Source organism: Aythya fuligula, chromosome 7, assembly GCF_009819795.1.
Source record: "Aythya fuligula isolate bAytFul2 chromosome 7, bAytFul2.pri, whole genome shotgun sequence".
NCBI lineage: Eukaryota > Metazoa > Chordata > Aves > Anseriformes > Anatidae > Aythya > Aythya fuligula.
Genome location: NC_045565.1, coordinates 28,263,788 through 28,280,802, shown reverse-complemented (window position 1 = coordinate 28,280,802; position 17,015 = coordinate 28,263,788). Strand labels below are relative to the sequence as shown.

Here is a 17,015-nt window from a genome sequence, read left to right as displayed (position 1 = left end):
GGAGATTAAAGCACAGACTTTATTTTATCCTATTCACTGAAGTTATTAAAATGTGAAGATCAATCATTATGCTCCTTTTCTTTTTCAAGGTCTAAAGTAAACTTAATTCTGTAACACTTAGGCTGTTGGAACTGAAGGTTTGCAAAGGATAAGATGGCATTAAACTAATTGTAGCTACATGTTTGCAATGTTGAAGTTGGTCCTGTTCTACAGCCATTCAGTACAGGGCTTGGAATTCTCCAGGTATACTGCTTGCCACAGTTATAGTGGTTATGGAACAGCTTAAAGGACTGCTGCATTTTCTATGGTGCATGAACTGAAAGTATTTCTAACACTGAATGAAAATAGAGTTTGATTTTTCAAAAACATTTTGGAAACAACATAGAGTTTTATCCAAGAAAGATGATCAAGATTAAGAAATTGACTCTTGGTTATTAAACACAAAACATGCATCTTACTTATATATGAACATGTCCTATCTACACTGAGAACAAGGAACCCACAGTGTCCCATACTATTATAAAATTCTTGCTGTTGAGACCTAGAGGTACATTTCACGCATTTTGGTCGGACTACTAATAGTGAAGAATGCTTACCCCCGGGAATTTTACTGACATTACATTTACATTTTCCAGATGTTTTGTCCATCACTTCAGCAAGGAAACAAGGTTTCTTTTTAAAGTTAGAGACAAAGCGAAAAATGACCAGGTACTAATTAATGTCAAGATTTACTCTGGAATAACAAGCTGTATGTTCCTTATCCAAAGACTATCTTATGATTAACAGTACCATAAAGCTTAACATTTTCCTCCTGAAAATATTTAACACTTCTTAACTGATAAAAAAAAAAAAAAACAACAACAAAGTACAAACATGTATAATAATATAATAACTATATAAAATGGTTAAAAGTCAGGAAAATAAAAAAAATAAATAAAAAATGTCCTTTCACTGACAGTAAGCACTACCATACCCTATGTATATTTTATGGTTCCCATCTAACAATAGAAATATTATGGACAGTGTTGCTCTGTAATAGGCCTTGAGCAAGAAGCACTGTAAAAGCAGTGTTGCCCCAAGAGATGACACAGAATTGTTCTGCTACTCCCTCCCTCCTTATTCAGTGTCCCTTAAGTTAAGAGAATTGCTTCTCTGGTTTAAGTTAACCATATGCTTAAATATTTTCCTGAATCAAGGTCTAAATTACTGAAGTAAACAGCTGCAGCTGTAAATATTTAACATGGAGCAGACATGTTGCAAAAGGATTTACCATTCAATCATTTTTCAGTGTAGAAATACATCTTGAAGTAAAAATAGAAATACATTTATGTACCAAAGAGCTGCTGAAACAATTTCTACTCAAACTTCTTTTGGCTTGGGACCAAATATGCAAAGTTCCGCTGGAAAGAGGAATTTCTTTATTAGCATGAAAACAAGGCAGATCCAACTGCATGTTAAACTTCGCTCACTATTCAACAATCATGGCCTGGTATGACTGATATGACTGATATTGCAATAAGCTTTAGTTCAGAAGAAAATCTTTTTGTTATGGACTTCTGGGGACGGAAACAGAGATCAGTAGTGAAATATGGAAAAAGACAGTGATAACACTCAGTATTGGTTTCAATTTGTCTTAACAAGGAGATGACTTTCTCTGCTGATTTTCTTCTGTGTATGGGAATGGGGGCTTCCTAGTCAAGAAAGAAGGCAGAAGAGACCATAACTAACTTTTCATGTCTCCAGGAGTGTGAGAAAGCAAATAAAATCTCTTGTGCACCAATTGCTGAATGGCCATGCCACCAAGTCAATGGCAGAGCACCCCACACTCTGTTTAAAAAATTTCCTCTGAAGGTCAGTTCTAGAACACTTATGTTTTGAATATGATGCTTTATACTTAGGACCAGAGGCAATGGACAAAAGCTGGATGATGTGAAATTTCCATTTGCTTCCTGGAAAAAGTGCTTATTTCAACTACTGCTTGACGAGACTTCCAATAGAGGTTTTGGTATCTCCAATCTTAGATGTGTTCAACACTTGACAAGTCCCTGAGCAGTCTGCTCTATAGTTAGACTTTTTTTGAACAGGAGGTTGGACTAGATGACCCCTAGAGGTCTCTTCCAAATTGTCGTATGATTGTATGAAATGCTGAATGATAACTGTGGGGTCTGGACTTCCTTGGAGTTCAAAAGTACATAGTTTGACTAGAAATAATGCAAGAAGATAAAATACCTGTAAAGAATAGTGAAGGAGCTTGACTACAAATAGTTTGGAGGGGGAAGCATTCCATGTTTTTGATTGTGGTCACATTGGTTATGCACATGTTGGCAAGCCATCTCATTTATCACCTGAGAGTTGAACACGTATTGTTTCTTTTTCACCAGCTGAAATTTTCTCTGTCCTATCTGAAATATATATATATTTAAAGTCCCTTTTATAAGAGCAAAGGTATTCACAAGTTTCTCAAAGAATTGTTGATAACTCAGAAGTTATCTTCTGAGATGATCTGAAATTTGAAGATCAAAAGAGAATTTTGGGCATAAAAAAATCCTGTTGAGCCAGGCAGAATCAAATATTGTTGTGGAGGGAAGTAAATATTTTTCTAAAATATTTGTCTGGGAGGTACATAGAATTTACCTGCTAATGTGATAAAGATTCAAATATACTGAAATTTTTATCTGGTTACTTCTAGGTTTGTTTGTTTCCCACTGAAATTGGGCTGAGTGTGTTTTGGAGACTGTCCAAATTCTTCTCCTAAAAGCTCTTCTAGGCTATTGGCTTAGGATATGGAGAAACAACTGAAGATCTGTCACAACATATTCTTCTCTGCTTCTTTCTGACACTCTAATTTTTCTAGCACTCCCTAATTCACATCAGGGTAGAGGCCAAAGGATAGATGTCTGAGATGGCAACATTGCAGAGGACCACAGAGGATGCCTTTCCTTCTGTTAAAATCTATTACATACAAATTCTATAACTGAAACGACACTGAGCTTCTGTTACAGTCTCAGTGCTTTAAAGAGTAGTCATAAAATGTCAGGATGTCCAGAGCTCTAGATACACATAAAAGAAAATGATTAATGTTTTGACATTATCAACATGGTGATATCCTAGTAACGAAGTGCCTGCCGTAAGTGTAACATTCTAGTTTAGAGGCATCTCAGTAGGCTTATTTACAGATAAGGAAAAAGAATATTACAAGTATTTCAAAGCAAGAATATTTTGAAAGATTTGTTACAAAAAAACCTCTTTATCCATATACACAAAATACTGAGATAAAGTCCAGTACATAAACCTGGCTACTTTAAGTTGCTAAAGGAGCAAGCTGGAATAGGAAGATCTGTCCCTATTCTATCACTGATTTCTTTATTGACCTATGGCATCTAGCAAAACTTATTCCCGCTTTCATTCCTCACCTACATAACTTTTTATGCACAAATGCAATGCCAGGGAATTTCAGTTGTACAAAGGCAGTATTTTAGCCCTCATTAAGAACGCCACCTATTTAAATATCTAATCACTTGTTTGGCCATCTCAGAAGAGATGCTGCTTTGCCTTTCCCAGAGGGTAAAAATAGAAGCAGTTTGGCATTAATTAAATGCACAGAGTATTAGTCTGGCACACAACTTCAAGCATATCATAAAATACATATTGTAGGAGCAGCAGCTAAGGTGAGCAATGTTCAGCTTAACATTACCTTTTCTGTATGATAATGATGTGAAGAATAGTCCTCAAGCATTTTTCTTCATTGGTTCCAATAATTAAGTGAAACATTGTGTAGTACTTACTGAAGTATGCAGAATTAGGACACAACTGCCAATCCGTGTTAATTATTTTTTACATTGTATTTATCTAATTTGTGCTGATTTTGTGGGTTTCATATGTTATGACTATCCGTGTGACTAAACAACATTGGGATGATTCTGAGTCTGGGATAATGCTAGATTTCTAGTCAATAGTCATAGAGCAAATTAATTTTACCATGGACCTATTCAGTGTTTTTACAAAACATCCTGAAAATCTTCTACGGCAAGTTACATATATGCTGAGTCATTTCTTTTGACAAATTCACCTGAATTCACCTGAACTGAGCCTAAACCCTAACCTGCCTTTCATCCAGATGGGTGAACCAACTCAGTATTTTTGTTAAATAAAAAGGAAATCCCATGCTTTCTTGACACACAAAACCACGCCATTCTTGTGTTCCAATTGCATAACCCTTTTGTCTGAAAACATGAACCCAAGTATATTTCAGAGAGATCACATTTTTCATTTGGCTTATGGAACAGTTATAAACTAGGACTCCTAACTGTGATTCCCAAACACAAAACAAAGTCAAAGGTTACAGCATATGTTTTTGTTCCAGCTTCTCCAAATTACTTGCAAATGTATTCAAACACAATATGAGGAGATACTTTATTTTATTGAAAATAACAGACTACAGGGTGCTGCAAAAAAGGCTGAGGTATCTCAAGCATAAACATGGAAAGAATACATTGGTTCAGAAACCCATAAATCCTTATTTGAATCTGCCAACCTGAAAGCCAAGTAAACCCCGAAAAAACTATTTTTCCTAAATGCTATGTCTGATTAAGCCATACTATTAAATGACAGCTGAACTTTAACATTAATATGATATTATTTAAATAACTGCATGATTTTTTCTTACACTAAAATGATGAATGATTTTTGGACAGCTCAATTGACATAAAGCAAGAAACCCCTTTAATGAGATTTGACAAAATGGAGACATATGCAGAATATTCGTTACAGCTCATGTCGCAGGGTCCTTCCTGGGGAGACTTGGGTTTGGTTGTGTCTTTTCTTTCTTTCTTTCCTTTTTTTTTTTTTTTGTGTGTGTGTGTGTGTGTTTTATTTAGATTGTCTACAAGCACTGAAGCATCCCTTTCAATTGCCACTTTCTTTCTCCATGGATTTTAAATTTAGCTCATGTCATTTACATATTACTCTTAATCAGAGAATTTTATATGTTACAGTTTGGAGTTGGAATTGTAAGAAATCTGTGAAATGAAGGCATCAGGTTTGGTCAATTTAACCTTTGTCGACTGAGTATAAAAGGTACTAACAAAGCCATTTTTCCAAGGAGACTTATGAAAAGATAAAGCTTGTGCTATAGAACAAGTTATATTCTCATTTTGCTGTTTTTCAAGGCAAGTGATAAATCAAAAATTCTCCTAAAGCTTACTTTTTTGTTTGTTTTTTAAAAAAGCTAGTTGTGTTAAGCAAACATGCCATGTAAAAGCCCACGGGAAATGTAATTTCATACTGCACTCTTCTGAGGATGCTATATGTTCCTTGGAAAAATGTGTTTTCATAGCACCCAACATCACCTATTAGAGAGATGCTTTTCTTTTTCAGGAAGCTGAATAAAAGTACAGAAACATGGATATCACATAGAAGCTTGTGTTGCTTCACTGGGTAAAGAACACATATCCAGAGATGCCACAAACTCAAAAAAAAATTGTCTGGGAAGCTACTGATATAATTTAAGGTGGGTAATAATCAGTGGATACCTCCCTCACTTCAAACCCACATAGATTTTTAGCATGTTGTAAATTTTCCCTTTCTGTATCATCTCACTTTAATCCCAGCGACAATTTGCACACCATTGAAAACATGGAAGAAACATGCTAAAATCACAGCATTTTACAGTGTCTGCCCAATCTATTCAGACAAAACTGATCATTTGCTCTCTGTTAGCAAATTTATGCTGCCCCAAAAGATTTACAAACTTTCTCACATAAAATCTAATAGGTAAAAAACCCTGAAAACACCTGAGAATAAGGAATGCAGGAAACCATCATCAAAAATCTTAATTTTAGAACAGACCAAAAAAGCCCCAAATACAAAGAAACAAAGATGAGAAGTGAGTGAACAAGGGGTAATCCCTCAGGCTACAGAAAATTCTTTCCATAGCTGTGATAAAGCCTTCTATCTAACCCTGCCTGCTTCATTATCAGAATTCATTTGAAGAAATTCTACATAGCAACCTGTGTAAAAAAGTCAAGTAAGTCAGCAAAATGCAGAGGCTGAACTAGAACTAAAAGTAAAGGCACAGAGGGAAAGAGGGAAAAAAAGAAAGAGTGGAAGTGTCCCTACCTTGGCCTTACCTTCGCAACATCCCTGTCAAAATCCTGGAGCTCTTCCCCAGGTTTGCATCTGTTTCTCTAAGCTGGGGAGAAAAGAGTCCCATTAAAATCAAATGTCACATGTACTCAATTCTGTACAAAGAATAGCTATTTCTATTGTTGTTTGATTCAATCAACTTCAGTTTCAGTCTGCAACAAACTCACACGTGAGAAAGCCACCGAAGCTCTGAAATTTGAAAATGTTTTGTCTGGTCTTCACTTTCACAAACATGAAACCAGTGGAAGATAAGACACTGAGGCAACAAAGATGAATCAGGATAAAGAGCAAAAGCTTTACAAACAACAGGTTGAAGGTAGATGCTCTATAGATCAATATCTGTAATTCCCATTGATGTGTGTATGTGTATTGGTTATGCATATGAGTGAATGCATCTAGGGACGAAGGGACAGCCATGTGCTGTGTTCCTGATGTTTTATGAAAAGAAAAACAAACATCTTTCTTTCACTGTTTTTCAAAGACACCAGTTTAAAGAAAAAGCAGTAATACAGAACAGTGTCATTTTACTGATTCTGCATAAAAGAAATATGCCCATACTGCCCTTTAAAGACAAAACCTGTTGTGACCTTACAGCAGCCATCAGTGGAATGGATGCCCAAATACTTTATGTACAATGTGTAAATGACAATAGTATGTGTATAGTATGCACAAAGTGCACATCTGTATAATATATATTTTTGCATGTAAAGATCACACACTGGAAACAGTGTTTTTAGTAGTTTAATAGGACGCAGGAAAACTACATTGACAGCTTAACTTGATTAGCTGACTTGTTCTACAGTTCAAAAATCTTGCAAAATAGGTAAAACTACAACCAAATGAAAAGTGAAATGGGCGATAATAAAAGAAAGGTTATGGAGAAAGTGAAATTCATATTAAAAATATTTTTTTTCTATTTTTCTTTAAAAGGTATTAAATTCTTCGTTCTATTGTTGTGTTAGTATCTCACAAAAGGCACTCTAGAAATAATGTCTCCTATTACATCTTTTGCTACAGATAGCTAAAGAAGAGACATCTTTGGACTTTCTAGAGATCTCTAAATAAGTATAAATATCAAAATATACTATAAAGGATAGTGTAACAGTTGTCAATTACAGAATAGCAGGGACCACTATTTTTAAACACAGCTGTGTATACATACATAAAACATTCTTCTGCTTACGAAAGGTGAATATTTACCTCTTCATTATCAAATCAGATTGAAATGATTATCTGACTCATTGACTTCTTACTAAAGAAACTTTGTTGTACAAGACATGTATCCTGTGTTATAAATTCACTGAAACAGCAACATTGCCAAGAAAAGAGGCAGTCTTTCAATAACAAATCACCTTCACCATAACAAGCCACTGTTTTTATCTTGAATATATGCATAGCAGCAATATTAAAACCAGTTGCTGTTTTGGAGCCTAATATTGTAAATAGTTGCTACCAGATGTAATGCTTATTACTGAAATCAGTAGTTGCAATCAATGACACATAACCTTTATGTATAAATTTCCGTCTTGTTCTTACAAAAGGTATTAAGGAAATACCATGTAGAAGATGGGACTAGGTACACCAACCAAGACAGCTCTTAGTAATATCATATTCAGTGAGAAGGCTTGCACTGACTCTGAGAGCTCTGTAATTATGCAGCATGATGGAACAAAGATGAGCATTATATTTCAGGGAGGTCATCCCCTCATTTTTTTCTTGATTCATCTAGACAATTCAAGCTCCAGAAAAGCAGTTTAGCCCAGTTTGACACAAGTAACAGAAGAAAAAATGTCATAATAATTTTTAAAGGCTCATTAAAAAGCCAGGTTCTTACCCATGCTAGAAGGGAATCTAAAGCACAAATGTATGCTTTACATTGGTCTTTTATTATTCATAAAGATGCATTTAACACTTGGGGCTTCTCCTCCCTTTTCACAGAAAAGTAGCTCTCTCCTTTTTACCATTAGATGTTTGATCCTAACTTTCTTGTCTTGCTGCAGGATTCTACCTAGCAGCTAGAATCAGTACTGATAGTCAGGAAGGGGAAGTTGAGCCACAGAGGTTTGACAAAGTCCTCTAAGCAAGACGACCTCATACCTTTATGGCAATAAAATAATAAAAACACACACACACACAAAATAAGCAAAAGAAACGTTAAAAAGAAACAAACACATACACACATAGTTGGAAGATCTCTAGCTGCATTCCAAGAGAACATTAAAAAAAGCCTTCTCTTTTTGCATTGGCAGGGAAAAACAAAGCAAAACAAAACAACAACCCAATCCAAAATGTTTTCTTTTTTTTTTTTTCAAACTGTAAGTTTGTTTTTATTTAAAACTGAAATATCTGATGGTAGCTCTTCCATCATTTAACTAATACCATTGCACTTCAGAAGCCAAAGAATTGGTGACATGCAAAACTGTTAAATGGCATATAATAGCACTTCCTTGCTGTAGTGAAAATGTTTTGAAAGCTGCTTTAATATTAGCAATGGCAAATCTGCATGGTATTTAAGAATGCTTTTTAAAATAATAAGGAGAATAATAATGAGAAAAGAAGGAAGATGAGGAAGATGCTGATGTTGATATCTTGTCTGCCTTACACACGTTTTAATTCAAGGCTTTCCAAAAAAAGTATTGCATCTTTTAGAGTCCTTTATAGTACAGTTAACCTCCCTGGCTCCTGTAGCAGAGCTTTTATCCCTTCTTTTTGCTTTAAAAAATAAGAGATAGTTTAGGGAATTCCTTTTTCATGGATGTTATACATGTACGTTGCACTGCACATCATCTTAATATATTCCAAATAATACTACTTATGTCTTGCATTTTTCTTCATTCAAGCATTTTACTATTCTGACAGGAAAGCACATACATAAACTTAACCAAACTATAGAGACACTACCTCATTTACGTTTTGCTCAAGAGAAAATATTTCTAATTTTCACAAGATTAAACTGCTAAGAACTGGCCATCATACTCAAGATGACATTTGACGTTCAGAAGACAAGTTTGTTCCCAGGCTGGTAAGACAATATCTGCATTTAGTGTAAATATTTGCTAAATATCTGTATTTAGTGTAAAGCTATTATGCATTGATAGAACACCCTCTGTCCTCTCCAAAAGGATACTTTTTTAACCAAGGAGATTAAAAAACCTACACAAAATGGAAAACTTGCGAAGTTGTCCAATATCATCCTTAACTTTACATTTGAGTATATAGACAGGTGCACTTTTAAGAAATCTCGAGACAAAATATTTAAATAGCGTACAATAAAATTTTGCAATTTAAGATCTTCCATTTATGACAAGATCTTTTGCAGAATTGTTATTGGATGTTCTTTCCTAGAATACTCTTGTATTTAATCTCATGCTTTACAGCTTTCAGGTTTTTCCATCAATGAAATTTGGTTTTCATGCAGAATGTAAAATTTGTGCTACAAACGACGTGTATAAGGAGTCATCAGAACCATGCCTCCTCTTTCTCTAGCATTCACAAGTATTTTTAGGATCAGCACAGAGATACACATTATTCAGCTCCATTGCCCAGGTTCTGTTTGTCCACACAGAAACAAAAAAGCATCTCAGACTTAGCAGTCACAAGGGATGTGAGGAGTGAAGGGAAAACAAGACACAAAGTTGCCTGAACAACACTTGGTACATGCTCACAATCCTTATATCTAATGATTTAGTTATACTTAATGTTTTAAAGTAGCTAATGCCCAGGACTTCAAGAAGCAACTGGTATTACTGACAGAAAATGCCTCATTAAAGTGGTCATATGGGGCTTTACCAATCAGAGCTATCCAGGTAACGAAACTCCCTGGGACATATCAAGGAGTTTCCTTAAGTGGCATTTGTCAGCTAAAGGCCTGTAAGATGCCTTGGCTTTGGCAACACTGGATGCTCAAGAAAGTGTCTGATCAATGTGTCATAGACAGAAAGTCACAGATTCAGTCACTCCGTGTTCTGGGTGAGTCAGCAGAGCTGGTGAGATCTTCCTGAAACTGTGAGCAGAAATCAGAACCAAAGGGTCAAATCTCTAGACTGAAGTTTAGAGAAGTTGCAAGAGTTGGATGGGCATCTTCATTAAACTATAGAGGCAACATAAGCCAAACAGGACATAGATACCTTTTGACTGTAGTGACAGAGCAGCAGTGTAGGGAACCCCAACACAGAAAGAAATGTTGGTTTTACCCATACAACACTGGGAACATTGAGAAAAGGTGGCAACTACTGCATACATCCTCAGAAGTCAATTCTTAGCATCTGCAGTGAAAAAGAGCAGCTGTTGATCAATTATTAGAAGCTAAATCATGATACTGAACTTTGTTTCAGAGAGTACAAGAGGTGATTGCAATGGACACTATAAAAAAAAGTCTTTCAAAGGACAAAAAGCAGATCTGACTGTGGTGATGGTGACACAAAGCTTGCTTGCGACGGTGGGTTTTGGTGGCTTCAGTGTGACTCCCTGTGGGAGAGATTTGCAGGACTGGGCCCATATAATACACTTTTTAAGTGCTTTGCTTCAGATGGTGATTACATCTCATGATAGCAGCTGATTTATATAAAACTAACCAGTATGCTGGATTATTTTTGCATGCACAGTGAACTTGCCCAAAGCAAATAAAATCCATGACCAGCAATTACTTATTATCAAACTTACCCTTTCCCGAGCACGCTGGATCTTCTCTCTGTCATGGCTGAGGTTTTCCAGCATCTCCTGTCCAATCTGCTCTGCATTAAAAAATCAAAATGTAAATCATGAAAAATATACCTTGTGACTGTAAGGCCTCAAAATGCCAGGTTAGATTGTAACAAAGTTATTTCAAGAACAACAGCATTAATACATATGATGGCTTAATCAGTCCTAACTGCTAAGAGGAAGGTATCATTATACTAAATTTTTAACTTTTCCAAGCAACATAAAACTGCAGAAGCACCAACCAAACCAGAAGCTATCCCCCTGCAATCTGCCAAGGTTTTGGAGGCCCTGGAAACCAATGCTGATTTTGGTCAACAAACCAAAGGCAAGACTTTCAAACTTGCTCTAAGTGATGGGTGTTCATACTTCCCACGCACTCTTTACGCCCATTCCTTGCCTTAGCAAGGAAGTCAGGAAGCTTTCACTAAAAACACCAGCAATACTTACACATCTAAGGATACTGGAAAAAAAAAAATTAGAATATATTTCTTGTGCTTCCCAGCTTTTACCATCGATGCTTAAATAAAAGCCATTTTGGGCTACACCCAAACCAGCTACTGGTGTCTATTTTGCTTCATCTGATACTATTTCTGGCAAAACTGGAGATACACAGTGATACATCTCCTGATGTTTTTAACAGCAGACACATACATTAATCTTTTGGCATCTCTGTTTGTTTACTCATGGGTTATTTGCTTCCGCAGCTCCTGTTGAACCAAAGGTTGCAAAATTATAGCGGAGAAAGGAATCCAAGCCTCAAGATACGGTACAAAGACAAATCAAGATGCCAAAACTTTACTCTTCAAACAGCTTCAGTCAAACGCTCCTCTTTGACTGAAATAATAGCAGCAAATATAGAGAAGAGATTTTAATCTTCAAAGCTCTATAGAAACATTAAGAAACCCTCCCTGTATTTCCCTGAAGGAGAAAAATAAGTTAAATCATTCCCATTTTACAGGTGGGGAAGCAGACACAAGTAGCTGAAGCAGCTGTAACTTGCCTCAGGACACATTGCAAGTGTGAGACAACCAGGCATTTCTGCACACATTCATTTAGGCAACTTAGCTAGGCTGCTAGCTAAGTAAAACTATAAAAACATTTCATTTTATTTTTATAAACAACAGAAATCATATTGTTCTGGTGAATGAGTTGGACTTAATATGTCACTATGTGAGATGTACAGAAATGAATTGGTAAAATATATATATATGTTAGTAGAGAGAACATGACTTTATTTTTATTTATTTATTTATTTTTTTAAACATACAGTCCATTTTGGAGTCAATCCAAATTAGAATCACCTCAAACTTTTAAAATGTGGGACAGGCATTTTTTTTTCCTTTTTTTTTATTTTCTAAATGTATTTAACAGAAGGTACACACTGTTAGACAAAGTCTACAGAAATTCATTACATATATATTTCTCTATCTGTTGCCAAGTTCAGTATAAGGAAGATAAATATTTCCTCAGATATCTGACCACAAATTGACATCCTCATTATGCTATCTTGTCCCTCTTGGCTTTCTGCTCTTCACTTTTAGCTGTATATACAATGCCTCCCAAAGGTGAAATGTGGTAAGATATGTGGTTATTGAGTTAAAAAAGCTGTAAGGTGCAGTACAGTCATACAAATGGTAGACTAAGAAAGTGATTCAAGAGGCTTTGCCTATGTTTGTATGTCAAAGGACTTACTGGAGGAAGCTATACTAAGCTTATTCTTCATCAAAGCACTTAAAATACTGGCATACAAAAATAGATACATGGATTCAGTGTAATCTGGGAGAGAAAAAAACAAAGCAAAATACCTTAAAATAAAGAGAAAAAAAAAAAAAAGCTAACCAGGTAGTAGCATAAGGTGGAATGATAACAAATATATATTGCTAAAAATTATTCATACGTTTGCATAGACATAAAGGAGTGCAAGGAACAGATTTTCCTTCAAAGGAATAACTTTAAAATAAAGGGCTAAAATGGCTTGATGTTTCCCAAACAAAGCTCAAAAATATCTTTATAGGAAACATCTCTATTTTCTTTACACCAATTTTAAGCAAGTTACTGTGTTTTTTTTGTTTTTTTTTTTTTTTCATCTTCTTCCTGTCACTGGCAAGTTCACACTCTTAGCTTTTTATAATGATTGAGTTTATTTTCCAACCATCAATGTGACAGCAGCATCAACTGTAAGTGAGGGTAAAACACCATCACTTTGACGAATATTGTATTTTCCTCTCATTGTCGATGACTGAAGACATCAATAAATAAGGAAGGAGAGCATGTCAGCCAGAATATCACAGAATGAATTGTTGATATGACACTTAGGGATTAAACCTTCAGCCATGAAGTTCAACCTAGCAGAGGGGTCTGAGAACTAAGATAGTTGCGTTTCTTCCCAGCAGCCTCTATAGATAAATAATTGGACGGATCATCAATTTTACAGGAGCAGCTTTACTCTACATGCACTTTAGCTGATGATCTTTGGCCTTTTTTGGGCTAAAATAACAACATAAGTTGAACAAAGAGACATAACGGAGGTAACATAATCTCACAATAAGTTCGCAAACATAAATTGACACCTTTATCCACACATTCTTTTCATATCCTTGTTCTACTCTCAGAAAAATCACTGATGACAACGAAACCCGATTTTTAGCTGGAAGGTCAAGACAGTCAAACAAAAATATTAATAAATAAAGAAAATACAGACTCATAAATGATACGAAGACATGTCTCCTCACTTGGTTTGCAACTGAAGGTGCTTGAGATTAGAGAAAAAAAGCAACATTAGCCCACAGTACAGCTAATTACAAGCTTGATCATGTTGCTATCTCCTTGCAATCATTTTTTCAAGTTTCCCCAGGACTCTGATGTTTTCCTGACACTTAAAAACTTCATCTGTGTGGTAGATTCATGCTTTTAGTGCAACAATGTTGTACAGATCTTTCCAGACTAGTTACAATGCAAATCATTGATGATGCTACTCCAGTAATGCGAAAAGGCCATGTTTCTAAGATGTTCTGTAGTGCAGATGTATGAAGACTGAAACACAAACTGAAGGATGCTGCATGTTGCTAGTAACTGTGTTATTTCCATAGAATCTTAACAACATTAATTATTTTGTGCTGCACCTTCTACCTGTAATTCCCAAGATGATAAAATTATATTCTAAAACTGAAGCTAAACTATAAAAAACAGAATGGTGAATGCAGTTACATCTTTATTATCTACTTACTTACAGAGAGCAGGAATGTTGGATATAGCAGTTATCTCTGTCTTAAAGAATGTTGTGATGAAAAGAAAAAAAAAAAAAAAAGGCCTGAAGAAGTACTTAACTTCATTAACAAGCTTCAGCTTTAAAGGGTGAATACAGCTGCAAATACACTGGACCTTAAGGTTGTTTGAATAGGGTATGGGAAATCAGCTTCTACGGGGCTGGACACCTTGGTAATAACACTATGTTGTGGGTCATACGCAAATGGTGCCTGGCTTCATGAGTGGCTGTTGCATAAAAATATGTAATATGAAGATTTCCCCAACTGAAAAACATAACAAAACAAAACAAAAGCAACAAACAAATGCAAACCCAACTTCTCTCTTCATCTCTGGAAAAACCAGCACATGGCTTTCAACTTTTATGCTGATATACACCCAAAAGACAACTACTTCTAGTGATGCTTTGCAATCTTGAATGTGCCCTTACCTTGTTTATAAGTACAAATCATAATTATTTAATACATGTTCCACAAAGCTTGATTTCTAATACTTACTTAACTGTATATCAAGTATACAGAGTAAGTTGTGCTTGACTAGTTTTTCCTTTTACTTTATTTTTTTTTTCTTTAGTCATTTATGTATTTATTTACTTTATCAGCTAAACTGATTTTGAAAGAGCTTTTTCTAATCACTCAAGTCAGTAATTCTTTTTTTCTTAAGAATGAGTAATATATTTACTCAAGAGACAGGAATGACATGGAATGAACCTCTCCAGACATTTGAATAAATAAACGTGTATTTTTATGAATTTTGAAGACAGAGTCTGCATTTTTCTTCTCATATGAAAAATAAAAGAGCCCAACTTGGTTTATATAGCACTTTGCTTCTCAAAATGTACCTTGTATATCTGTACGTATTTACATAACAAGAAAGAAAATGTTTCATAAGAGGTGGCAGATATCCTGGTATGGTTTAAAAACATTTATAAGGCTTAAAAACAACCAAATCATGTAGAGGATGCCTGAAAGTATGATTTGCCCAATCCTGTCATATGCATGCATGCATACAATCCTGTCACAATGCATGCTTGTGAGTTACGTAATAAGAGGTGGGAAATGACAAATTAATTCATACTGCGAAAAAGAGAAGATCAAGTTAAAAAATCAAGATGGCTGCTCAACAGAATGAGGAAATAAAATCAGAAAAATAAACCAAACCAAACCAAAATACTCCACTGTGTGTTGTGAGAGAAGGAATCAATCAGAACAGAGAACACTTCCACTCTGAGATTCCCAGGCTTACCTAGTGAATAAAAGCACTTGGGGAATGCACTTTTCTGCTGTCTTTGCATAGAGATACTGTATGCTGTGAAGACGTACCAAAAATTATGGAATATTCTTAGAGAACTACACAAATACAGATAGAAACTCGGAAAAAATACTAAATACTTTTATTTATTTTTTTTTCAAAACATTGCCACTGTGTTTTGGACAAAGTAAAGATTAGTCTACAATTTTAGTAGACTTGAACAATAAGTCATCAGTGACAGTTTCTGGGAAAAAATATACTAGAAGGTGTTAAATACTAGCTGTTCAGAGGTGGCAGCAAGTAAATTTACAAAGTTGGAAAATATATGTTGTAGGAGTCAGAAGAATTCAGGGTTGAGTCAAATGCTTTATGCTTATGACAGGAGAAAGTCAATAAAGAAAGTGATGACACATCTTTATGTGTAGGGACACAGGTAAAAGTCCTATAAATTTACAAGCTCGCAGTTGATATATATTATGTTGAACAGCCAATATAATTAGAGACAGGGGGATTTAGATCATTAAAATTATTATATGACAAATATGGGTTAATACAGATAAGTGAAGGATGATATAATGGCCATAAGCCAATGGAGAGACTATTTAAAGAACATGAACAGAGAAGTGAAATGTGAGAGCTGTTGTTCAAATGCCTCAAGAATCTGCAACAGAGAAGTTAATCTGCATGTTGTTAAGTAGTCACTTAGCACAATAAACTAAAAATTAGCTACATGTTGTAGAGACTGGTTGGCTTCTGCAGAAATAATTGCTGTATGTTAGGGAGAGTACTGACAGTCAATAGTGCATACTGAGGACATCTAGTACTTCCAGGGCTTTCAGAAGTTCAGTTACAAGTGGGGATAAAAGAAGATGCGTGGTCTTATGATGAAAGCAAAAACCACCTAAAAATACCTCCCAATTCCTCCGAAGTCCAAGATGTCTACCAAAGTTAAAATACAAACATTTTTCAAATGAAAAAGGATCCTATAAGCTATAATGGATGTTCATAAAATTATTTTCATTGGCCAACAGCAAAAGGGGTCTGTCAATCCTGAGGTCTGACCAGGGGACCTGGAAAGAAAAACATCCAGAACATCTGAACAGAATTCAGACGCTGTGCTTTGTTCAAAATAAGGAAGAAAAGGGAAGAAAAGATATTTGAGGAAGATGCCACACGCCTTTAAGAACAAACTGAGAGCATTTCATAACCAACACCTCTTATGGTCTAGGCCTACTCTGTCTTTCCTCAGGAAAAAAAAAAAAAAAAAAAAAAAAAAAAAAAAAAAAAAGAAAAGAAAAAAAGCAGATGAATGAGAAGAAAATAGGAAAAAGAAAGGAGAAAGATGATATGTGACAGACCTAGTAACTTCACCTCTAGTAGCCTTTTCCTTTTCTAAGGTTTCATACCTTTTCTGAAATCCTAACTTACATCAATTTGATGGTATGAAACTACTCATTTTTCACTAACTGATATTTTTCTGTCTACTCCCATCACCCATCTATCTGAGCTCCCTTACTAACATCCTCACAGCAACATTCACAGGAGGTGGCAGACTTTGATTCTCCTGAGTGCTTGTCTATATTGAAGTCCAGTCATTGTTCTAGCCATGCACTAGCTTGGCGATGCTCATTTGCTCCAAATTCCTCCCTTTGCAT

The 17,015-nt window shown here is 35.3% G+C and overlaps 1 protein-coding gene across 4 annotated transcripts in view; it reads right to left on the bottom strand.

Annotated features, from left to right (window-relative positions):
- Positions 1-17,015, bottom strand: part of VTI1A (vesicle transport through interaction with t-SNAREs 1A) — a 270,491-nt gene that overhangs the window by 97,757 nt on the left and 155,719 nt on the right. For 2 of the 4 annotated variants that reach the window (XM_032191552.1, XM_032191551.1), the window contains 2 exons: positions 10,807-10,877; positions 6,118-6,190 (listed from right to left, as the gene is read on the bottom strand). In XM_032191552.1, the coding sequence (XP_032047443.1) occupies positions 6,125-6,190; positions 10,807-10,877 (137 nt within the window). In that variant the 3' untranslated portion in view covers positions 6,118-6,124. The remainder of the gene's footprint in view (positions 1-6,117; positions 6,191-10,806; positions 10,878-17,015) is intronic. The other 2 variants (XM_032191550.1, XM_032191549.1) reach the window with 1 other exon arrangement.